The 25,662-nt window shown below is 31.9% G+C and overlaps 2 protein-coding genes, 2 long non-coding RNA genes and 1 pseudogene across 5 annotated transcripts; 1 reads left to right on the top strand and 4 right to left on the bottom strand.

Moving 5' to 3' along the window:
- Positions 1 to 3,729: 3,729 nt before the first annotated feature.
- Positions 3,730 to 5,302, bottom strand: LOC114366984 (cytochrome P450 89A2-like). The gene has a single exon (XM_028324042.1). The coding sequence runs from the start codon at positions 5,300 to 5,302 to the stop codon at positions 3,773 to 3,775; it is 1,530 nt and encodes a 509-aa protein (XP_028179843.1). The 3' UTR covers positions 3,730 to 3,772.
- A 2,768-nt stretch (positions 5,303 to 8,070) lies between these two features.
- Positions 8,071 to 12,587, bottom strand: LOC114425524. The gene is made up of 5 exons (XR_003669236.1): positions 11,354 to 12,587; positions 11,191 to 11,274; positions 10,703 to 10,948; positions 10,244 to 10,411; positions 8,071 to 8,458 (listed from the first exon to the last, which is right to left on the bottom strand). It is a non-coding gene; the product is annotated as an uncharacterized LOC114425524 (long non-coding RNA).
- Positions 12,588 to 12,630: 43 nt separating this feature from the next.
- LOC114425642 lies at positions 12,631 to 15,217 on the bottom strand. 2 transcript variants are annotated; one of them, XR_003669260.1, is made up of 5 exons: positions 15,103 to 15,217; positions 14,836 to 14,904; positions 14,351 to 14,398; positions 14,168 to 14,254; positions 12,631 to 13,194 (listed from the first exon to the last, which is right to left on the bottom strand). It is a non-coding gene; the product is annotated as an uncharacterized LOC114425642 (long non-coding RNA). The 2 variants fall into 2 exon arrangements; XR_003669261.1 differs by lacking the exon at positions 12,631 to 13,194 and having other exon boundaries at positions 13,979 to 14,254.
- A 4,686-nt stretch (positions 15,218 to 19,903) lies between these two features.
- On the bottom strand, positions 19,904 to 22,487 carry LOC114368508 (annotated as a pseudogene).
- Positions 22,266 to 24,613, top strand: LOC114424962 (phytochrome-interacting ankyrin-repeat protein 1-like). The gene is made up of 3 exons (XM_028391661.1): positions 22,266 to 22,810; positions 23,540 to 23,711; positions 24,057 to 24,613. Exons 1-3 carry the CDS (start codon positions 22,679 to 22,681, stop codon positions 24,269 to 24,271), a joined length of 519 nt encoding a protein of 172 aa, XP_028247462.1. The 5' UTR covers positions 22,266 to 22,678; the 3' UTR covers positions 24,272 to 24,613.
- Positions 24,614 to 25,662: the final 1,049 nt, after the last annotated feature.

The following is a 25,662-nucleotide window of genomic DNA, read 5'->3' as shown; positions in this document are numbered from 1 at the left end:
TGAGCTTATCACACACATTTAAAAAAAAAAAACAAATGTATATCTATTTATCTATATAACTCTGTATATGTAAATAAATACACTAGAATCAAGATGAAGTATTAATGTCGAATTTAATGTTATTTATGTAATATTTATATAAATAAATAGTTTTTCTTTCTTATAGTATGACACAATTTAGATATTTCATTAAAAAAATATAAACATATACTAATTTTAAAAAATTAAATATATATTGATATAATATATATATATATATATATATAATTGAACTTTTAATTTATATCCATAATTAATATTTAAATAAATTATAATGAATTGTTTTTCAAATTTTCTAAATGTTTTTAAAAAATCTTATTTTTATTATTATTTTTTAAAATACATATTTTAAAGCAAACAAACTAAAATACATTTTAAAAAAAATTGAAGAATTAAATTTTTTTAAAAAAATTGAGAGACCAAAACCGATTTCACATTAAATTTCAAGAATTAAAAACATAATTGAACTCAAAAAGCCTTAAAAAAATATGATTCAACCTCTTCTCTCTCATGTTTCGTTGCACTTTACACACGTAATATTTTTAATAAATTATTTTACACAATTGACACTCGGGTCAAGAATCAAAATAATAGTAATTAGACTAACGTCTATCATCTACGTATACATCTTTAGATATCATGTTACATATATAACTTTAATGTAAGTTTTTTTTTTACAAGATTAAAGTATCAAACAAATTACAATTTCAAAGATTTTTTTTGACATTGAATTACATTTTTTATGATAAAAGTGACTCTAAACCCATCTTTTTATTGGTATCCTCAACTTGGTTTTGTTGTTTTTATTTTTATTGAAACGAAATAACTTTATTTCTGTAAAATAATATATATATATATATATATATATATATATATATATATGTAGGATAACGTATAACTAGCATTTTTAAGCTGTTCCATGTCCATAAACTGCATACCAAAATGTAAATTTATTTATAAATTTAAAGAAACTAAAATATAAGTTAAAACAAGCTTTCGAACTCTCCTTTTCTTACTTATATATATATATATATATATATATATATATATATATATATATATATATATATATATATGTATACGAATGTATGTATGTATCATTTTCTTACTTATGTGATTTAATTACTATTCGTTAGTTTATAAAATTGATATCAAACTTGCTGCTTGTTATATTTTATAAAATTATGTAAATTTCAGGAAAAATAGTTTTTGGATATTTTTATAACTATAACATTATAAAAATAAAATCATTACATATTAATTGTAGTAATTAAATAAATATGTAACAATATATGATAAAATAGCATGTATCTGTGTTTAGTAAGTGATTACTTATAAATTTTGCTAAAAGAATAACTCATAAAAATTAAATATAGAATAAAATATAAATTATTTTAATGTAAAAAAGTTTATACCGTTGGCTAATAATATATTAATTCAATAAATTTAATATTAAATATATTTATGAATTTATTTAATGATATAATAATACAATGTTGGATAATAATATAAAATTACTTGAAAATTGAAATAGATAGTTTAAATTTCATAAGTGTACATGAGACAAAACCTGCGCCCAAGTTGCTAGTGGATGCCCATTCTTCATGGGACCCTTTAATACTGCATTGTCTATACACCTTATACTAATCTCTCTCTCTTTCTCTCTCTCTCTCAACCAAATACAAACATCACCAAAACAAGTAACAGTTCACGGATATTGCAAATAACCATGTGCCCTGCAGCATACTCCATTTAACCGTCCACTACAAATTGCATAAAACAAATTTAAGTCAAAAGGTTTTTTAATCTTATTAATTAGCACATTTGTGATCTGTTTTTCTATACAAGTATAATTATGTCTAGGTTCATATATACCTGATTTAGAAATATCATCTTAACACACTATTACATGTTTGATCTCGATGTCCCTCACCTTGGGCCTGTAAATGAAACATGAATGTTAGACTTGCACTAAAGCATTAGAATATTCAATGTAGTTTAGACCCTATTTCTCAATGCTTCAGAAGATAGACTAATAAATTATAAAGCTGCTATAGAAGAAGCTACAGGACAGTTTATACTACTTTGGTTTAACTATGATACCAAAAACTATATGCAGACAATTTATCTCAAGTGCAATGCATATTAGTGTTTATCAAGTATAAAATATATATCATTAGTAACGGTACTATATAGGGTAGCTAAAGAAATTACAATAATTTAAAAGGACAATCAATTAGGAAAATAATGAGGTGATGAACATCAATCCAAGAAAGTTACCTTGTCAATTAAGAAGCTTTGTATTCTCAAATTTTCTAGGTATTAACTTACTTATCCTTATATACTACAGACTAAAGAGACGTGGCTATGAATGAGGTTGTATGTCCTTGGATATGTGAAGAATGCTTTGCACTTGGATCATAGGCAAACATAAATAAATGAGGAACAGCATGTGAGGAATTAGAAGTAAGCTGATTACAAATGTGTAAAGGAGTGATTTGGTACGAAAATTCTAACCATAAACAAATTAAAGAATGCTAATCATTTCATACTGAAACCATATTCTGCCTCAGTTTGACCCATACAATACCAAATTCTCAAAGATAAAAACATCATGCATTATTGTTACCACCATTAGTAGTTGTATTAAGAAAGGAGCGTGAAAAAAGAAGTGAAAGAACAAGAGTAACAAAACAAATGTGATCAATCCTTTACCAAACGTATGATCAGCAACAAAGACAAATGTTTTGTCATTTACTTGCTAGAAATCTTTCATAGCCAACCTACCAAACTATATTAGTTTCAGCTTTCAAGACATCAATATAATAACATCTTTCACCCTTTAATTTCAGGAGGTGAAATAGCAGCGTGAGTGTCACATTAAATTCATATGAATTTACGTTAAACTGTGCAATGACCATAATCATAAACCTGACATGTGAGGATATATAGTTCTGAGCCAAGACTCTTAACTTGAATCCAATGTTTGGTTCATGCATGATCCACCATTAGGAAATCTTTTCTGGTTCTCAGGGAGGATTCGGGACTATTGAGTTGGTTATTCAATTAGTACATAGCACCAATTTATATGCTAAAAGCCTAAAAGTATAATATGAGACCGTTTAATATAATCCTTAATTGATTCACTCTGTTTTAGCTACATTTATGCTAAAACGGGTAATAGAACAGATCATAATTTATGTTAACTTACATTTATGGTAGCTCATTCAAACCGTAATGGGACTTAGCTCAACACATCATGAATTGAGTATGAACGATTTTCTTTTGCATGTATGAATTTAGTTGGCATGTAATCCACCTCTTTAAGGTAACAATTAGGATAAAAAATTTGAAAAGATTAAATAGATCTTTGCAACATTTTAATACCTCAATATATATATCATTATCTTATATATGCTTGCTCTAACTATGAGGATTTGTGTGCAAGCATGCCTGGGCATTGACATCTGAAAGCAACTTTACTAGTGCAAAGAATGTTTAAACTCTGCAGATAATAGTATAAAACTATATATATGGGCATGACACATAATGAGAACAAAACAGTTGTCAAACTTGTGCAGGGATAGTATAAAAAAGTTTTACAAATTACAACTGATCCTTCAAGATTACACAAAATAAAATAAAATAAAACTTTTTCTTCTATTTTTTATTTTCTTTTTTTAAGAGGGGTTGGAAAAGATGAGTTGGGATCCTAGCTGGTATCTATGTGTCTTCAAGTGCTTCTTAGAGACACACATGGTCTCAAAGGATTCTTCATCACAATAGTGAAGGCCTGCTTCTCACTCATGTCAACTTCACACCCATCTTCAAGTGCCCATTTAAAATCCCTCACCAAATTGGCCACAAAGTACTCAAGGTGAAGTGTTGCCATACTAATTGCAGGACAAACTCTCCTTCCTGCACCAAAAGGCATCATTTTGATCTCTATAGTCCCTTTCAGATCAAATTTAGAATCTCCACCATGCCTCAAAAACCTCTCTGGTTTAAACTCCATAGGATCTTCCCACACATTTGGATCCCACCCAAATTCAGCCACAAGAAAATTCACAATTGCATTTTTTGGTATATCATGACCGTCCATAACAGTGTCCTGTGTGACTGCCCTAGGCAATATAAAATGCCCCGGAGGGTGCCTCCTTAAGGTCTCTAACACCACAGCCTTCAAATAAGGCATCCTTTTCAAATGCTCCACCTCAATGTCCTCATCAGGTTCCACAACTTCCTTAATTTCATCAAACAACTTCTCTTGTATGTGTTGGTACTTCACTAAATTCGCCATGGTCCATATCCACGTCGTAACCGTTGTGTCTGTGCCACCTATCATAAACTCAGCACACATACTCACCAACTCTTCATCCTTTAGCTTGCATCCATTGCTAGGGAGTTTCATATCAAAAAGGGTATCCACATAAGGCTTAAACTCTTCTTCATTCTCATCTTTAACACCTACCTTGCCTTTTATTTTCTCATGGCGTGCTTTTATGATAGGGAGGAACACATTCACCTGACTTTGACGAATTCCCAAGATCTCTCTCCACAATCTCCTAAACACGATCTTAGACAAGACCGGTACGAAATTCAACACATTGAATTTAATGAAATTGTGAAGAAAACAATGTTGCACCCTCTGGATATTCCTAACGGTTTCCTCATCAAATTTGTCTCCAAAACATATATATGAAAATAAAGCATATAATGTAGAATTGAAATAACTATCAATTGCTATGGCCTTATTCCCCAGCTCAATTTCATCTAGAATATGTTTCTTTAATATACTTAATGCCCATTTTCGACAATGAGAATATAAACTTAATCTAGAAGGTTGAATTACTTGCATTAAGTTTTGGCGCATAAACCTCCAATTGTGGCCATAGGGAGAAGTAGTAACGGTGTATTGGTTAGGGAAGAAAACTTGGGTGGTTTGAAGAGCCAAAGGACGATCAGCAAAGATAGTGCCATTTTTAACAAGTGCTCTATGAGCAGCTTCGTGACATGTTATGAAAATGGAAGGTGTAGAACCAATGTGAATGGAAACAATGTTACCGTACTTGGAACGTAAAGAGCGAAGGACAGGTTCAAGATCAGCAAAATTCTTTGATGACTTAAGGAGCCAAAATATGTTACCTAAGATGGGTATGGCAGGAGGGCTTGGTGGTAGCCTCTTATTGCGGATGACTTTGTGAAGGGATTGAAGAAGTATATAGGTAGAAATACATGCAAGAAGATAAAACCATAATCCCATTTTTTTTCTCTATTTGTTTTTGGTTATAATGAAATCTAAAATCTCTATTTCTTTAGTCTAATTTCCTCTCTTGAGAAAGTTCAAGCTCATTTTGAGAATTTATATATTGTAGGTTATGTTATGTGAAGTTCACTGTTATAATATTTGTCACCGTTATATACATCTCACTTATTGGATATTCAGTAGTTTCTTAATTCTAATAACGCTCATCACTTATTGGAAACTCCCTACATATAATGTATGATATTAGTAATTAATATAACTACAAGATGTGAAATAATCTTACAGAATAATATAAATAACTTATGAAAGGTTTTAGTTGTTTTAATATTAGTAAAATTTTCAGAATTGTCTTGTAAAGAAAATAATTTTCATGTAATGTAAAGGGAAATATTTTTATACTGTCCATTGTTAAAAACTAGTTGGTGACCCGTGCATATCCATGCGTGTACCTACGGTTAGTTGAGTTTTTATTTTTTATTGAATAAAATAAAATATAATGTGAAATAATAAAGAAATTTATTATTTATAATAATATTGTGCTTGAAATTATAAAATATTAAATGCTAATTTCTATAATCCTTTTTTCATATATTGACCGTAAACTTACTATTTGATTTCTAATATGCTTAAAACTACATAAAAGAGGTTAGACATTCATCAAAAGCAAAAGAAAATAATGATTTGGCTCAAAGAAACCAAACATATAAGAGAAAGAAATACATGATAAAAATTACAGGAAATAAAAGAAAAAAAGTTACCTTTTGATTATAAAACAAACTAAGAAACTATAGAACAACAAAGCCTGCATAATAATAATAATAATAATAATAATAATAATAAGAGAGAAAATAATTGTTTCTTAGTTAGTTTTCTAATCAGGAAAAAAAAGGATTAGGGAAGAAAACTTGCGAATTATTTTTGTTTAGTTTCTTTTTCCTTAGTATTATTATTATTATAATAATAATTATTATTATTATGTAGGTTATGTTCTTTTATAGTTTCTTAGTTTGTTTTCTAATGGGGGGGAATAAAAAGAATTAGGAAAGAAAACTCGAGAATTATTTTGGTTTTGCCTGTCTGATAAAAAAATAAAACATTAAAAAAAATATATAATAAGTTGACAAATTAATAAAATAAAAAATAAATACACTTGTTAAAGTTAAATCAACTACACATAATAATAATATGACTAATAACATGAATTTATTTTTTAAATGTCATATGAGTCTAATTATTATTACAAAACTTCATTTAGAAGACAAATTTGAATCAGGGATGAAAATCATTATTTTGAAAGTCTATTCTATTATGTGCATTCACACATAAATATCAAAATAAATATTTCCAACAAAATATATAATGAAAATTTAAAAGTATACATCAACTTACTCCTCCATGGGCCAAAGCAATGGCACCCAAGACCCTAAGTCAGCGGAAAGTAAATTATAAAAAATAAAATTAGTGGATTTAATTATATAAATATAGATGAAATAAAATTAAAAAAATATAAGATTTTATTTACAAATTTGATGAATTTTAAAAAATGAGGGGATGCCACTGACCCATGAAAGAGGATTCCACATAAACCATAAAAACTTCAAAATCTTGCTCTCTTGTAAATTCATACAAAAATTCAGGAGAGAAACTAAATCTAAAAATAGAAAAAAAAATTATTACATAATAGGAATAAAATGAAGTATAGTGTGAAACAGTAAAGAAACTTACTATTTATTTATAATAAGATTGTGTTTGAAACTACAAAATATTGATGATAAATGATTATTATTTTCTTTTCCTTCCATTTCGCAATGCGTCTTGCAAGGGAAATAATTTTTTTTTTTGAAAATAATGAGATTTAATATACATATTATATTAAGTGTTCAAAGTCAAATATCTACATTTTTGTGAAAATTTAAAATGATATACAAGTTAAAGTACATAAACTTAGGCAAATGATCCACAGAAAAATGAAGGTTTTGTAACCCTAAACAAACACACTTGCAGCCACATTTGCAAAGCCAAAAGAGAAGTACATGAAAAACCCTGAAATGTAGCTTAAAAATTTGACACGTGGACGCCTATAGTTGACAAAATTGGAATTTTGGAAAAAATTTAACAACGTGTTTTGTTTTGTTCTGCTTTGCCCGTTCTCCTTCTTCAGTTCTTCTTCCTTTTCACTCTTTAAATAAATAAGACGTTAACCTTTCACGCTCCTCTAGCTTTTGTTTGTGTTTCTGCTTTATCCCTTCTCCTTCTTCAATTCTTCTTCCTTTTCACTCTTAATAGAAAGGTAGGCATCAAGTGATGGTGTTACCCAAATGGGTGTTTATAAATAAAAACCAACGTGCAAATAATAATAGATTTAATATGAATAATATATTTAGTGTTCAAAGTCAAATATTCAAATTGTTCAGAAAAGTAAAAAAGATACATAAGTTCAAACACGTGTCAGTTGATTTTTTATTTTTTATTATATAACAGGAATAAAATAAAATATACTATTTATACAAAATATTACAAAAGATAATCAAATTAAACAAAATATTGAGGGTGATGGAGGAATATTTGAGAGTGAGATTTAGTCCCCTGATCATATAATTTCCGAAAATATTTGATATCACTAAACTTAAAGTTATGACATTTTGTGATGACTCTGAAATCATATTTAAAATATGTATCTATTGTGAGACTTTTACAAAAGTAAATGGCAAATGAAATATTGTGAGAATATGAAGAGAAAAAAAAAAGACCTTCACAAAAATAAGTTGTTACAGAAACCAGAAGATTTTCATTGCATCATTGATTATGTCATGTGAGACTCTTTGTATCTATTTTTTGATAGAAAAATAAGGAACTCTCTCTGTCTGCATGTTAAATCTATGTATCTATTGGTCTTTCGCTGACTTTTATTTTTAATACAAATTTTTACCACAATCTCTTCCAAGACTTTCTAAAACATAGAAAAAAGCATTTATGCATGTTCCATGACAATGAACAGTGCCCCCTAAGCAGGAAGAAAGAGAAGAGTACGGTAATTGTGTCAATAGTGACCTCTCCATCAAGCAAAAATTTTCTTCCAACATCATTTCCTGTGTATGCATGTTATTATGTTAACATTGGCTGCTCAAGGCAACCAATTCGACATATCAAAACCTACAACAGTACATTAATATCAGCCGATATGTGTGTATGATTTAGGGGAAAAAAATGGGAAAATAAAGCAAGGCAAAGAAATTTATTTTCAAGATCATCAAAATACAACAGGCTATCATGAATAGCTTTCTATAGTTAGTCAATATTCAACGCTGATTCCTCTACACTCAGTCAACGCTTCTTCTGTTCCACATGGTAACAATCCAGATAGGGTCCCCCTCAAATCAACGTTTCCTTCCATTATATTACGGATGATCAGATAAGATATACAAAGACATCTAATGTAGTTTTTTTTAAAAAGCAAGATATATCTAGTTAACGGTGAGAGATTAAATTGAGATTTATTTAATGATTTATTTTTTTTAAAAAAAAATAAGTTATTGATTGAAAATTTAAAATATTTATATATGTGTATTTAATTATAAATTATTATATATAATAAGTTTGTTGATATTAGATATAACTATTTTTAATAAATTGATAATATAAAAATATTTTATATTAATATTATAGTCATTAAACTTTTTTCTTAATAAATACTTTTTGTTATACATAGGTATGGAAATCATATTTCTAATAAAATACTTTAAAAAACAATATTATTTATTAACTGTATCATATTACACTGGTTAAGTATTTCTTATAATACTATCTAAAAAGAGTATTTATTATAATACAAACACCTTATAAACACTTTTTATTTCTCAGTCCTTTTTTCATATTGTATTATTTATAACATATAAACTTTTTTTTTGAAAAAAAATTAAATATGTATTCTTTATATAAAATAATTCAGATTATCATTTAATTATAAATCATCATATATAATAAAAAATTTATTTTATTGTAATAACTTTATTAAAAACCAGTAATATCAATGATAATTTTTATTAATTGGCAACACAAAAAATGTACACTAATAATACATCATCAATAAACTCTTTTTTTTCTACTCTCTTTCGACTCCAGCTATCCACAAATAAATTTTGTTTGATTTCTATGCTAACAATGAACAATGACTATTAATTTCTTATATGACTTGTCCCCTCTCCCTCTCTCTGTCCCCCTCTCTTTTCATTTTTATGCCTTTTTTATCAACCACTATTTCTTGTGATGGAGAAACTATATATGCCAGAATTATGGTATTTAGACACTAATAATATTAATATCTTTCATTTATTTTTAGCTCTCTCTTCTTGTAACATTATGTTAATAATCATTTCAATCACTTATTTCTCTTCTCTTATTATCCCTATTAAGATATCTACACTTCAAGGAGTGTTCAAATATAATTTTCTATATATATGTTATGCTTACATGCAACCGTAATTATATTTATAATAAAAGTCGACTGATACATGTCAAATTAACTACCTGCATGCCAGTCTAACATAAGAGTACTCAAGACTTCTCAAAGACATGTACAAAAATATTCTATCATAATATTTTTTTATCAATAAATATTAATTTATTAAAATATTAATTTTATTAAAAAAAATAAACTCATGCCATTTTTTTTCCCTTTTTCTTTAACCTTTTGATCCATCTATCTTATATCTCATATTTTATTATAATATCATCTAAAGAAATCATCATTGGATTCATAGCATAATCCCCATTTCAATTGATTTGGAACATTTTCCCAAGACCACTGGATGTATGGATCAGCATACATCAGTTGATTGAGGCCAAAATAACTCGAATAAGCCCTTGGAAATGTGTATTTCATTGCATTTAATTGCTAAAAACAAATAAAATAACACTTTCAGTGAACTGTGAGAATACCTTTCCTTGTACACCGTTTGCCTTCTGTGCATGAAGAAGATCCATGAGGTGACTTGTCTTGTCAGATTCTTGAACATACTCAACTCTTTGGACAATTAAATCAGTACCTGAGCCCATTCTTCCAACAGCCAGAAAAATATAATTTGAAAGGAAATCAGAGGCAAGTCTCTGCATATTAACAGTAAAACAACGAAATAAAAAGATGAAATGAGTAAGCTATATATCCAACAAATAATATTCATGTCATGTGCATTATTTAGACCTCTCAAGCCACTTATCATCCCAATCATTCAATTCTAATAATGTTAATCCTTCTAAGAATAAAGGTGGAAAGAGTGATCAAGGATCAAAAGATCCCTGAATGCCAATACATTATGCACAAAAACATGGACCTAAGATTGTTTACAACTAACAACGTAAGGTGAGGCACATCCTGCCAACATAGAGAGAATATGAAACCTGTATCTCTTGGAAATGTAGCACTGAACAACATAGTCTGTCTGGCACCTGCTGGGGGCATGTCCACTTGTTCTACAATCTTCCTTATTTGTGGCTCGAAACCTATATCCAGCATTCTATCTGCCTCATCTAAGGCCAAATATCTTATCATCTGCAATGAAACTCTAGCTCTCTCCAGTAAATCTACCAATCTTCCTGGATCTGGATTCTTCTGGCAAGTGCTCTATTATGTGACTGCCAGAATGACTGGAAATAAAATAAAATAATTATTACGAAACAGTATGCAAGAAGGCATACAAAAAGTATAAGTATCAGGCAAATAGAAGCAAAAGAAAATGCCATCACCAAAAGCAGAAATAAGGTAAATAGTATAGATATACCTGACCCATGTCACCAAGTAAAAGGTCAAAATAAATAGAATTAGCAAAAAATATATAAAAGTTCAAAATAAATAGGAATAACAAATAGTATTTCAAAACATAACATACTAAGCATTGATGCTGAAATATCAAGCCCAATCCAATGGTGTCCATTCTCCGAGATTGTCTCACCTCTAAGTCCCAATCCACAACCTACGTCGATTATACGTAAGCCATTAAAATTCGACAAAAGCCACAGAGAATAGCTAAATTGAATTAAAATTTAAATTACCGATATGAAGGGGTAATTTAGGAACGTCGTCATCAGGCAAAGCAAGTAGTTCAAGATTAATACCCTTGCTATATCCCCTCTAACATGAAGGAGGTAACATCCCAAACGTTGTTCGAACAAAAAATAAGTTAATTTTCCAGGTGAAGAAACATCAGAACCAATTATAAATAGATGAAGTACAGCATTGAGACTTTCACCATCCATCCAAGTTCCTTTAACTGCTGATATTGGTTTGTAGTCAGCAAGGGTAAAATTATAAATAGATGGAGTCAGGAAGCCTATATTTAATTTGCCACATACCAGGATTCACAGCAAGAGACAAAAAGCAACGCAGATTAAACCTTGTCCTGGTGATGCAATTGCTATTAATTCTCTGGCTGCTAAATCCACAGCTTTTGCCACAAAATCAGAGGCCTATATTGATGCATAAGAAAAAGCACTCAATTTTGATACATAAAGCAGTAACTATAATTGTAAAAAATTCAAAAGATCTTAAAAGGAGGAAAAAGAAAGAGAAAGTTGTCATAATTGCACGTTCATCTACCGGCACATCCCTGCATCCATATAGCAAGGGCCGAGCAATTATTATATAGTTGTAATTCTTTCTTAATTCAGGCAAACCATTTGAGTCATCAGCATTAAACCACATCTAAGAAGAGCCTACAGATGCAATTTTTACCTCCCCTTTGCTAATCACAATTGATTCCTTTGCTCATTTTTGTAAGAATTCTTGGCAACCTTAGCCGACTGTTGGGGAGATTCGAGGGGTACACCTGTGGACCATAAGCCACCACATAAGGAGACCTGACACCACACTCTAACCCAAAACCTTAAGGCTCAAGTTTATAGGTCTTCTCCTCACTTATATTGTGCTCAACCTTTTCATTTCTACTCGATGTGGAACTTCACCTCACACTTGTAACCCAACACGTCTCCCCCTCAAGTGTGAGTCTCTTCCACATGGTAGTCTCTCCCTCGGAAGTCTTTATCATCCACGAGTATAGCTATGGCCACCTGCGGTACTTGCCCTGCCCGCTAGCCATTCTGGCCACCCCGCTTCACCTGCGGGGTACGCTGTGCCGCTAGCCATTCTGACCACCTGCGGTACTTGCATACTCGTTTTGAGCCGGTCACCAACTCCGAACCTGGCTCTGATACCAATTGTTGGGGAGATTCGAGGGGCACACCTGTGGACCACGAGCCACCACATAAGGAGACTTGATACCACACTCTAACCCAAAACCTTAAGGCTCAGGTTTATGGGTCTTCTCCTCACTTATATGGTGCTCAACTTTTCCATTTCTACCCGATGTGGGACTTCACCTCACACTTGTAACCCAACACATCTCCCCCTCAAGTGTGAGTCTCTTCCACATGGTAGTCTCCCCCTCGAGCGGAAGTCTTTATCATCCACAAGTATAGCCATGGCCACCTGCAGTACTTGCCCTGCCCGCTAGCCATTTTGGCCACCCCGCTTCACCTGCGGGGCACGCTGTGCCGCTAGCCATTCTGGCCACCTGCGGTACTTGCATACTCGTCTGAGCCGATCACCAACTTGAACCATCGGCTCTGATACCAATTGTTGGGGAGATTTGAGGGGTACACCTGTGGACCATGAGCCACCACATAAGGAGACCTGACACCACACTCTAACCCAAAACCTTAAGGCTCAAGTTTATGGGTCTTCTCCTCACTTATATGGTGCTCAACCTTTCCATTTCTACCCGATGTGGAACTTCACTTCACACTTGTAACCCAACACTGACAAATCATGGGAATCCCCACCCGGCTTTGCATGTTAACACTGGCTGCTCGAGGCAACCAATTCGACATATTAAAGCCTGCAACAATACATTAATATCAGCCAATATATGTGCATGATTTAGGGGAAAAAAAAGGAAAAATAGAGCAAAGCAAAGAACGTGTTCGGAAGAATTGAGAAATATCAGTAAAGTACTAAGCAATTTCATTAAGGTTTCATCGATTAGCTTTAATGCCCGTATAAAAATATAGAATATAGGGAAGTCACTGGAAACTCAGAGGAAGAAACCAAGGTAGATCCAAAACCAAGGCTGAGTCATTAATATATATAGCATGTTTCGCGCCTCCAATGTTTTAATCTTTTCAATAGAAAATCTGACATTTAGTCTCTATTTAATTTACCATTGATGCTGCTCTTATTTTTACAGGATTGCATATTGTAAATAGTTTCATTAACCCATTGTTCTATTTTCATCAACCAAAAGAACTAACTCGGCAAAAAAAACCCAAATAAAAAGGAGACAGACATAAGCGATTATCTCAAAGGTATAATAACAATATATGTTGAGATTCCTAGAACTTTGTTAATGTTTTGCCTGATTTCTATGCCAATCTGATACTTTTTGGAACTTAAAATTTGAAAAGGAAAGATTTTCATTGTATCATTGATTCTGTCATGTGAGACTCTTTGTATCTATTCTCTAATAGAAAATAAGGAACTCTCTCTGCCTGCATGTTAAATCTATGTATCTATTGTTCTTTTGCTTTTTGTTTTTTTTAATACAAATTTTTTAACCACAATTTCTTCCAAGACTTTCTAAAACATAGAAGAAAGCATTTATGCATGTTCCATAAAAATGAATAGAGCCCCCTAAGCAGGAAGAAAGAGAAGAGTACAATAGTGAAGGAAATCCAAACATGCAAAAACTAAAGGGAAAATTTAAGGGTTACCTATATAATTAAAAAAAAAAGGAAATCCAAACATGCATTCAAAAACAAAATGATAATTCAAACTCGTGGTAACGTGGAATAACAGTTCCATCAGCTAAGCACCTTTTGCTTGCACCAACCCCATTCATTAACAGTTCCATCAAGTTGTTGAACCATTAAGTTGTCAATAGCATTCTACTGAGTTGGGTCCTGCTCATCGTCACAAAAAGCAACATAAAATTTAGACAGAGCCAAATAACCTTTAGCAAGTCCTAACTTGAGTCAGTAAGAATAAATTGAACCAACCTCGCCAACCAAAGTAGGAGCAATAATGGTGTTCACATTGTCCACAACCTGCATGTGCAACAAAAAACCATGTAAAAAAAAACTGTTGGACCAAGAAATCGCATACCCATGACCAGGAAAAAAAACAATAGAGAACAAAAAATAAGGCACACAAAAAACTTACAAAAAAAAAAAAGAAAAAGAAACGTCTCTGCGCAGCAGCAACAATAACACGAATAACCAAACCCTAACAACAATCCACCAATGCTTTGAAGAAAACCCTAACCCTATTTATACTATCCCCCGCCTCCAAAATCAATACCCAACAACAGAGCAACGTGTAGAAACTTCGAAACCCTAAAAATTCAAACCCATAAACACAAAAAAGAAAGGGAAAAAAAGTCAAAATCGAAGGGGAGAAAAAAAAACCCAATCGTCGCTCAGAGCTATGGAGAGCTTCAAGTACAACGATTGTGACATGAATCGAAAGGGAATCGAGCACTTACAAATTGAATGTCCATTCGGGGTAGAAAAACGTGAACGGGTTCGGAGCTGGACTCTACTCGGGTCGGTGCCTGTGAGAAAATGAGAGAAAAAAAATACTATGGGAAGTGAAGAAAAGAAAATAATAATCCATAATAATACATACAGAAAGAATACTCGAAGAAAGTGGCAATCAAATTGGTGAAATGTGGTAGCATTAACAAATCAAAAGATGGAAAAGAGGGGAGAATGGAAGTTTCGAGAGTGGTGAGGAGAAAAGAGGAAAGCACCAGTCTGAGATGAAGGCAGAGGAAAGTGGCACCCATTCAACAAATGAAGCAAACCCAAAATTCACCTGTCAACCAACGAAGCAAGGCCAAAATGACGTGGAACAACCAAAGTCTGAAGCAAAAATGACCAAAAAAAACCATTAAAATAGACACATGTCAACAGATGGAATATGGACACAATAGGCTTTTCCCTAAACAACTCCTAAGACTTAATATAAATTATGATAGATACAATATTTAAATTTCTTATTATATATAAAAGTCAATATCTTGAACATACATGCCATTATGTTGTTGAAATTAATAGTCTTTAGAGTCTCTCTAGACTAAAATCTCAAATCATCTCACTGTAAGTGGGAGGACCTCCATATTGAACGATTACAAGAAGCATTACCAAAATCTCTTCATATAGTATAAAGGTAAAATATATGGTATGTTTGAATTTCTAATGGGGGAAGTGTTTCAAACGTATATGTTTGGAAACAAAATCACATTTATAAGGTCAAACAAATTTTTCAGTATTTAAAAAAAATAAAAACTAATTAAAAATGACATGCCAAACATAATTTAAGGATTAAATATTTCAATTGCAGTAAAAATTAAAAATTAAGTTTTGCTTTTAAGGAGCCTCCTGATTTCATTATTCCTTTGGTGCCGTTTGATGCTGCAACTTCTTTATCTTTGTTTTAGTTTTGTTCCTTGTTACGGGCTTTTGCTCCTGATATATGCAGAAAAGAAAAGAAGAAAAAAACTACTTCAATTAAACAATCACAACCACCATGTCTGCATCTCTCTTTATAATTCATTTAAAAGTGTATTTTACATCCTTAAATTATTATCCTTTTTTAGTTATATATTTAAGGTTCTTAATCATTTATCTGTTTTAATCTATTATATCATAATTTAAATTAAAATGTAATTTACATACTTAAAAATATTTATTTACAATGAAATTTAATCATATTAAAATAAATATTAACCCAGCACTGACCACAATAAAAAAATATAATCATTGAACATACTGACAAAACAGGCAAAATAAAATACTCTCATTTGTTAGGCAAATGCTAACGGCACTGGTTAGTAAGTAAGAATTTTTTTTCTATGGGAAAACACACAGATAAAGATCATTGAATACCACTAATTACTAATTAGCATATTGATGTGACATAATCAATAAATTACAGAGAAATAGAATTACGTGGTAAAAAACATAGGAAGTAGTAATCATAATTCATAGGGAAGGCACGAAAGTGGGACCCACTTACGTCTCCGCCATTCGTCTTCTTCTTATTCATTTCTGTGTTCATCGTCCGATTTCAAGTTTTCGCGCACACAGAAAAAAAAAAAGAGAGAGAAGATGACGCGGGGAAAGCAGAAGATCGAAGCGCAGAAGCGAAACGCAGAGAGGAATCAGAAGGGAAAGGGCTCTCAGCTCGAGGCCAGAGCCGTTGGCCTCAAAGTCATCTGCCCCATCTGCAAGGTTTTCGTCTTTTCTTTCTTATTCGTTCTTCCCATCATTCTTATCATTATTTTCTAAAAAAAAATTGATTTTTGATTATTGGGTACCTCTGAATTTGATTACCCTGTCTGCCTGTAATCACCTGGCGGTGTTATTAACTTTGTATTGTAGTAATTGGTTGTTGGGTTATGTTATGGCATTAAATCAGCCGATCTGGGCTTTGTGATTATTACTTTTTTTCTTTTTGCTTTAAGAAAATAATTATTTGTATTTTTCTAATTCCAAAGTGACGCTCTTTCAGCAGCTCTTAAAGGTGAAGGCTTTGTTGATGATACAAGGGGGTTGGCATGATTAGTATTTGGCTTCAAGTGATTCAATTATTATTTGGTTAATTATAGGCTAGTTGGGTATCAATTATTTAACAGATATGTTTTGTTACACTTTGTGCCTAGTTGGCTCTTTGTCGGGTTATAAAACTGGTGGTTTGTTTTTTAGCAAAAAGATTTCAAATTTCAATAATGTGTGATGGAAGGCACGTTACTACTGCTGCTGTTGGTGCGTGCCTTGGTGGGAATGTCAGAGCAACTTGTGCAGTATCTTATTTAGAGACTCGTGTTAGTCTTCATTTTGTTGTGATTTATGATAATCTAGTGTGTCTTTATTTGATGCGTTATTCAAAAATGATACTACATATGCTAGGATTTAAAATAGGATTACCTTTGCAATGGGTGTTGTTGGGTTTCCTATCCAATGGCGTGGCCCCAACCCAGAATTAAGTGCATGTTACATTTGCATTTTGCAATGCTTATTGGAGATTAGGTTAATGGTGGACAAGTAAATATACTCTTTTACACACTAAAGCATTGAAGTTGTAAATTGTGATTGCTATGATACAGTCCTCCTTTTTAACTTCGGGGGACAAACAGAGATCCAAAGCGTAGCATTACCGCTGTTACTTGTAACACAAGGAAAGGTTTTTGGGGGAAATGTATTACTTTTGCTGTAATTTGTTGTTCAATGAGTTTGAGATGGGTTTTAGATTCTTTAACAAACTATTTTGTGCTCTTCGCTTCATATTTGAAGGGAAGAGAGCTTTTTATCTTTAGCTTTTGCTAGTTATTCTTGTGCCTTTTTTTCGTGTTTTGTTGGACAACTTGTTGTTAGTGTCCTTTCTTTGCATTGATTGCTTTATTCTTTCAAAATTCATTCTCTTTTTGAAGAGAAAAATAAACCCAGTAAGTGACATTGAAGTCTATTATTTTTCAAGACTCACGCCAATCTTTGTGGACGAAGTAATTTTTGGCCAAATTTATTGTCAGATAATTACCAACATCTATAATTGCTTTTGAAAGTACATCATACTGGTTCAAATTGTGATTTAGATGATGATCCAACTGAGTTGGAACTTGAATTTATGTGCTTTTTTTCCTGTTCCATGGTGGAGTGAGTTTCATATGTTGATTCTCAGGTTGGGACATGTCACATGGTTCTTAAAAACTTTGCTATTGCAGTTTGTAAGTCTGAACTGTCATCATCTTCACTAGTGGTGAAATGATACTGAAGTTGACCTGGCTTTGAGGGCATGCTTTATATACCTGACAGTTTACTTTTCTTCTTCTAAGTGCTTCTTAGATGTATGGGTTTGCAAGCAAAACTTATAACTAGCAAATAGAAGTTATGCATGAACTGAACCTACAAAGACTTTTGAGGGAAGATCATATTTTTCCCATACATTTTTCAAAACTGAACTGCTGAAGCATCTCCCTAGAAGAAGAAAATTATAAGATCTCTTTGTATTAGTGGTTGAATGTTTATGTATTATTAAATAAAGAGCTTTGTCATATTTACAAATAAGAACTAACTATATTATTAGAAATTCTAAGTTTGAGGAACTTACATTAAACACAGTAGAGGCCAAGTCTTTATATTTAATGTCTTGTTTTAAGCCTTTAAGGTATGTTGGTCGTTCAGTTGGGATGGCAAGGATACTAATGTTAAATTGGTTAATGGGCACATTCAATTTCAACACTTCCTGGAAATTTTTGAGTTGTGGATCGTTGTGTTTCTGAAGATCTTTTGCATTCTTAAGCTGTTTCTTCATACTGTTGCACATTGTTTTTCAGGCCCAACTTGCAAATCAAAACCAACTTGTTGATCATTATGCTTCCAAACATCCGAAGGAGAAACCCCCTGCAGAGACCAGTTAGTTATATTTAGAGCAAATGGTACAAAAAGTCCACAAAGAAAAAATTTCTCTCTAGGTGTGCCTTCATGCTTTTAATGTAATTCCCTGCTTGCAGGCAGGTTGCAACATGTTTTAATTTAACCATGTTAATGTGCATTTTTGTGAGATCACAAAGGATCATAAAAACTGCGTCTATCATTATAAGAATATTATCATGTTGCTGAATATGTCTGATGCCAAGACAGAAACGGAATGGATTTTAATTTTTAAATTCATGTTCCATTTTGTTACGGGTTTGTTAATTGAACCAATCCCAATATAAACCACAAAAATTAAACAAACAAAAAAAATAAACACTAAAAATTGAATAAACTGAAAACATAAAACGAAAATGTTGATTTTTTTTATTGGATTCCATCAGATTTTAGATCTAATTTAAAAAATGAACGGGACTCGTTATATAAAGAGTGAAACTTAAATGACTATTATTCTCAATAAATTGAAGGCAACCGTGAATAATGCATTCAAAGAGTATCCAACTAGCATTTTTCATCGCAATGAAAACATACTGATAATCATCTTCCATTTCTTCCATCAACTTTAATTTTCAAATAGCCATAAACAAATTAATAAATATCGCTAACACCTTTGTCTGAACTGGTAAATGAGTACCTTTAGTTCTTTTTACAGCACACTGAAGTGAAAAATGAAATCATGAACAATACAAATCTAGACAACTCTTATATGCAGAGTCATCCAACACCAAGACTTTAGAGGTATTGTTAAACATTGAAAGCTATAAACCATATGCCTTTTCATGATCATCCTGTTAAAATTTCATCTCAATGCATGTTTGGTGTAGTGTTGTGCAAAAAGGGACGTGCATCATTTGAAGCAATTCCAAGTTGCCTCTGCATCATTTTAAACCAATTTGACACAAGAATATTCATATACGTGCGTTTTAAACGCTAAAACAAAAACATTCTCAATCACATTGGGATCATTCCATAAAAAAATAGTATCAACTATTAAACAAACTTGTCATCCCTACAATATATATATATATATATATATATACATATATAATAAATAAGAAAAATCATACCGACAGCTTATATACTATACCTGTCGTTAGTTACATGTCCCAGAACATATTGTCAATCAGAAGTATCCCTAAATAGTAAAAACTCTATCTGTATCAATTTTCAAAAGAAAATGTTCATATGCCCCTATAAATACTCCTTTCATCAACCAGATTCTCCTTTCCAATTTTCTCTGTAATCAAAAGCTACTGTGAAATTTAGTTCATTCTGTGTTAAACTAAGAATCATATAATAAATGAAAACAACAAAGTAATCAGCTACAAGTAATCCAAGCCATTTGCCTCTGTTAGTTAGATTCATTAATGAGTTTCTTCAAAAGGGTCGTCAACAAAGCATCCCTTCTCCCTGTCCTACTCTCTTCTCTCATTGTTCTTCTCTCTCCCTCCATGCATGTTCAATCATTAACCTCTCCCTCTCAAGCTTCTGCATTGACTGCCACCATTCCAGTTCAAACAACTGTCTTTCATTAATGAATGGTGGGTGGCCCATTTGGATTAGTATGGAATTAAATATGCTCTGATACCATCTTAGAATGAATAATGTGAGAGGTGTAACTCAATTCAAAAAACTAGTTCAAACGGGTGAGGGTTGTTTCTCATTTATATATTTTAATTTGTCTTAGACGTTGTGAAGTACTATTACTGGCAGCATTTGATGGACTGTTTGCCCTTGAAGACTTCTCCACTCCAACTTTGTCAACTTTCCTTTTGCGGGTATTGCTTCTGGAAGGTTTTTCCTCTTCACTGTCGTATTCAACCTCATCGTCATCTTCTGAGAGTTCCCCTGATGACTGTTCTCCACTTGATCTTTTCACCCCTTTATTGGTTTGAGCTGAACGAGTTTCAGATTCAAGAAGTAATCGTTGCATGTTATGTGCCCTTTGGGTAAAGACTGCATGCAATTCTTCAAAAAATGGACATTGCTTGCCATGCTCTGGGTCAGATGTCTCTTTTCCCTGCATAAATATTAACATGTAATTTACTCAGTAAAGTCCACCTATGTTTTATAAATTTAATTTGGATGTTTTTTTTTTTATGAATAATCAAATCGTATCCAATCACGGACAACTTATTTATGTGTGAAAATCTGTCTCCTCAAAACGGCAACGTTGTTTATTAGATTTACGCTTGTGCCCCTTCCTTAATTAAAGCAGTTACGGTGTAAAAAGTTACGCCGTCTTTGGATTTGGATGCACTGAACGTGGAATAAATCAAATTGAAAAGCAACTTCAAATAAACAAATAAAACTTTAAATTAAATGCATTGTACTCTAACTTAATACATTTAAATAGTTTGAACTTAAAATATTTATTTAAAAGATAAAAATACTCTCAAAATGGCATTTTTGGTTTCTGTGGTTATGATGGAATACTCTCAATGTTAAAATTGTTTTATCTAATAAAATGATTTGATTTTCTTTGATCATTCATTGTCCACAAATTCAAGTGTTTCCCTATTCATCTCTTTCTTTTGCTTGAATTCATGTTCACTGATTGATTGTATTCTCACTCATGTTTTAAAAAGTTGAAACTTTGTAAGTGATGTCATGTTTTAAACATTTTTTACTCATGCCCCTCTTTGGCAGAATATTCACTTTGACTGGCAAGTCTTGATTTTTAGTTCTTAATTTGTTCCTATAATCAGTAAAATGTACCAATCTTCAAATGGGCAAAGTGATAAGGGTATTAAAATTCAAAACCTGATTTCTTTTATCCATGACCGTGGGATGAGGATATCTATAATGCATTTAAATAAATAATTCAATGAATTGATTATTTAATAAATTATCATTGATAGTTTATACTAGTACTTTATATAATAATTTTAGTTATAAGTTTTATTATAAAAAGTTAAAAAGAATTTGTTTTAATAAATTTGGACCGGACTCGAGGTTCATTCCACATGATGGGCTACCACAATGGAGAATATTTTCAGACAGAAATAGCAGGTGCGCATTTTCTTTTCGCACCCCAACTATCTCAGTGTACACCTTCTATCATTTCAAAAGGTTAATTTAGAATAAAAGTTTTAATTTCAGTTTACCTAATCCAAAATTTACAAAGAATCTAGGAAGAAAAAGTCTTACAAGTGTTGACTAAAATCAATGTACAAAGAATTCCTGATAGGCTTTGCCTCTTAAATAAAAATAGTACTTATATTGGTGCATCCAAAAATGTAAACAATTATGATAGATTATATATGTAAATATAATTAATTATTATTAAATATTTCAATAGTTTTAACATGTAATTAACAATGTCTATAATCTATAACTTTGCAGCAGCAGCAGCATTAGTGAGTTGTAAAATAAAGTTAAGTATCACCTGTGAAATTGTGATACAAAATTAAACAATTTTCTTACATGTAATTAACCTTATTGATATTAAATAGTCTCATAAAATTAAAAAATTATTAGAAAAGAAAAGAAAAAAAAAGGGTTCTCCTTATTCCACTAGCGAGGCGTGAGATAGATAGATTCCATCGGTGCGTTTCTGCTCTGCTAGGGTTTCATCTTCTTCCATCACCTCCGTCGCAATGAAACCAGGCTTCATCTGAATCCGATTCCCCTTCGCCCCTTCTCCTCCTTCACTTTCACCTTCTCCGAATCCTCTACCAATTATTATGATGAACTCCATCTTCGTCTCTCACAACCTTCGCGTCTTTGGTCCCGGCTTGAATCCCTTCGCACCTTATTGCATCGCCAATCACACCCTTTCCTCTCGCTAAATACCAATTCCCCTCTCCGATTTTCGGGGTTACTTTACTTGGTCGTTTTGCTTTTTTCTTTGTGGTCGTTTTTGCTTTAATTGCTGAGAAAGATAGAAACATGCTCGAGGAACAGCCTGTTGTTTTGTTCAGGAAGAGCCCTTCCAGGAGGCGCTTGAGATCTGCCTTTGATACCGATGATAGGGGTTGGACCTCGCTTCATGTTTTCGCTCGAAAAGGCGAACTCAAATTGGTATTTTCTTCTCTCTTTTTTTTATCCCCGCGCCTTATGATGATATGCGTTGTTGCATGTTTGATTTCTGAAATTTGTGGTTGGAATAAGGGAACTATTATTTGAGGCTTTCAATTGGTTGGATTTATGTGGCAATATATTAGGGTTTCACTCAGCTTAATTAATTTGAATTTATATTCTTCATGTTTGTGTTGTGTGTTTGAAGAAGTTGCATTTACTAGCAATCTACATGATCTCATTCAAATGTACCAATTTTTATTTATTCTTTTTTTAGTCTAAATGTTTTGAGGAGTTCTTTTGTAGAAGATGAGCAGTATATGTGTTGCCTCAAGTGTACAACAAACCCATGTCAGCAATAAGGTTGCTGCATTGTGACCAGTTGACACTGTTCTGGTTGTTTAAACAGCCACAGCCTCTTCTATCCTGGAATATGGATTCACACATTTGACTTATCCCACATCCCACACTGTTGGGAGCTTAAACCGTGTTCTCTGGTCCACCGATTATGGGTTCCTGACTGAATTTGAATGTTTTCAAGTCTTATGATTATACCGATTCTTGTAGTGCTTGAATACTTTGCCTCATGTCATTGATGATTTGTTAACTGTTGGGTTATTCATGATTTTATCGTTCTTTTAAGAGTTAAATTTGTATCATATTTGGAGCAAAAGGGTTTTCAATTTTGTCAAATTTAGTCACGTGGGGGTATCTTTTGGTGTTGCTGAATAGGTTAAAAAACTTATCAATGAAGGAATGGATGTCAATGTGTCTGCTTGGGGCCCCAAATCAAAAGGGGTGACCCCTCTCCACCTTGCTGCCGAAGGTGGTCACATTGGAGTGATGGATGTACTACTTGAGCGTGGTGCTGACATTGATGCCAGAACTAAGGGTGCCTGTGGCTGTAAGTGATTTATGCTTCCTCTTTAAACTTATTGGCCTTATTTTTTTAAGCTTAAAAACTACTTTAAAGTTAAAAATAAGAGTTTTAGATAATGCTTTTTGACAATTTTGTAATTTTTTAAGCTTAAAATGTTGCTTTTAAGTTAAAATTTCCTGGGTAGTGTGTTGTTATTGAAAGTCAAAGATACTTTATGAAAAGCTTCTTTTTTTTATTAAAAAAACCTGTCTGGCTGAGAAGAGAAAGTCTAGATAAGTTGGGTCAAACATTACTTTAATACTACAATGTCTATGCACATTCAAAATTTTAAATTTTCACATTGACGAGGATGCTCTTCTCTTGAACCAGGGACACCGCTCCACATTGCAGCCAAGGAAAGGAGGAGGGATGCTGTGAAATTCTTGTTAGAGAATGGAGCCTTCATGCCACCTGATATCAGTGATAGCAGATTTAACCCACCGCTTCATTACTGTCCCGGGCTGGAATGGGCCTACGAGGAGATGAAGCGACTTCGTCAAGAAGATTTGTCTGCTGGAGAGACATCTTACAGCTCCGAAAGTTAATTTGCTTTTCAGGGACTTGGTTGGTGTTTGATAGTGTGTGTTTGGATGCCGTTCAGAGGAGATCAATGTGTGTCAGATCAGAGTTAATATGACTAGCTTCTGCGTCACCTTTATAAATTTGACATGAAAATTTGTTGATATGTGCATTCAGAAAGCGTATCCAGACATGCACTGAATCTGTATTGTGGGAATAAATGTAGAATTGAAATAAAACAATTATGTATGTGTAACTATTTTAGCATGTTCGATCTCTTGTTTATGGAAACAATCATGTACGATTTTAATGTGATATGTTGTGATTGCTGATGTTTTCTTTTACTTGTAGACTATGTTCAGAATTCAGAGCCAGTTCAGAAAGTATTGCTATTGTTATGCTGTGGTAATATGTTTTACAAACCTGAGTTCAGAATTCATGTCTTTTGATGCTTGTCTGGTCTAGATGAATTATTTGGTAAAATAAGTATTCTTTTTTAAGTTTTCACCAAGGAACCCCTGATATTACACAATATGTTTACGAAGTTTAGTTATCTACCAATTATGTTAGACTATATTAGACTTCGTTGCTAAACAAAAGTATTATTTATTTTTTATTTTGTTTCTTGGTTTCAAATAATTGTATAAAAAAATGAGAAAATGCTTTTTTTTTAAGACAAAAAATAAAAATTAAAGTGAAGCAATATAATATTTACGATTAATAAGAATGTTGTGGCCTAGTTCCTTTCTTGAATGATAAAAAAATATTTAATTGCACTTTTTTACTTTGAACTCTTTATTTTAAGTAATTTTATTCTAAATAAACTAATTGGACATATTTTATCTCAAATTTTTAAAATTTTTTCCCTGGCAGTTGAGTTAACGTGCATGCTGGGTAATTGCATTTTTTACCTCAATTTTTTTTACTTCTTGATGAATTTTATCTAATTTTTTGATTTGTTGGTAAATTTTATCCTTAACTTTATATTATTTTAGCAAGTTTACTCCAAACTCATGTCACATCAGTTTAACTTAGCAATTAATGGTAAAATTTATTATTTTTTAAAAGTTGAACATAAAATGCACAATTAATTTGTTGGAAATAAAATTCACTAAAAAAAATCAAAAGTTTGGAGAGTACAATTAAGCCAAAAAAACACAATTAATGAAAATGCATGAATGATTTCGTTTTAAATTCTTAATTAACATGCTTGTGTTTCATATAATAGAAAAAGGAGGTAGAGAAAATATTTTCTATTTTCATTTCAAAAAATACTATTGTTTTTGCTTAGTTTTTTATATAAAAATTTATGTAGAGAATAATGAAAATGATATGTTTGAATAAGACTCTTGAAAGAGTAATTTTATGATGCTTTGTTAAAAATATTTTAAATTTTAAAAATGCTAAAATAATTTTT

The sequence above is a fragment of the Glycine soja genome, chromosome 9 (assembly GCF_004193775.1).
Source record: "Glycine soja cultivar W05 chromosome 9, ASM419377v2, whole genome shotgun sequence".
NCBI classification, from domain to species: domain Eukaryota; kingdom Viridiplantae; phylum Streptophyta; class Magnoliopsida; order Fabales; family Fabaceae; genus Glycine; species Glycine soja.
The sequence above is the reverse complement of the archived record's forward strand: the minus strand, read 5'-3'. Positions and strand labels throughout refer to the sequence as shown.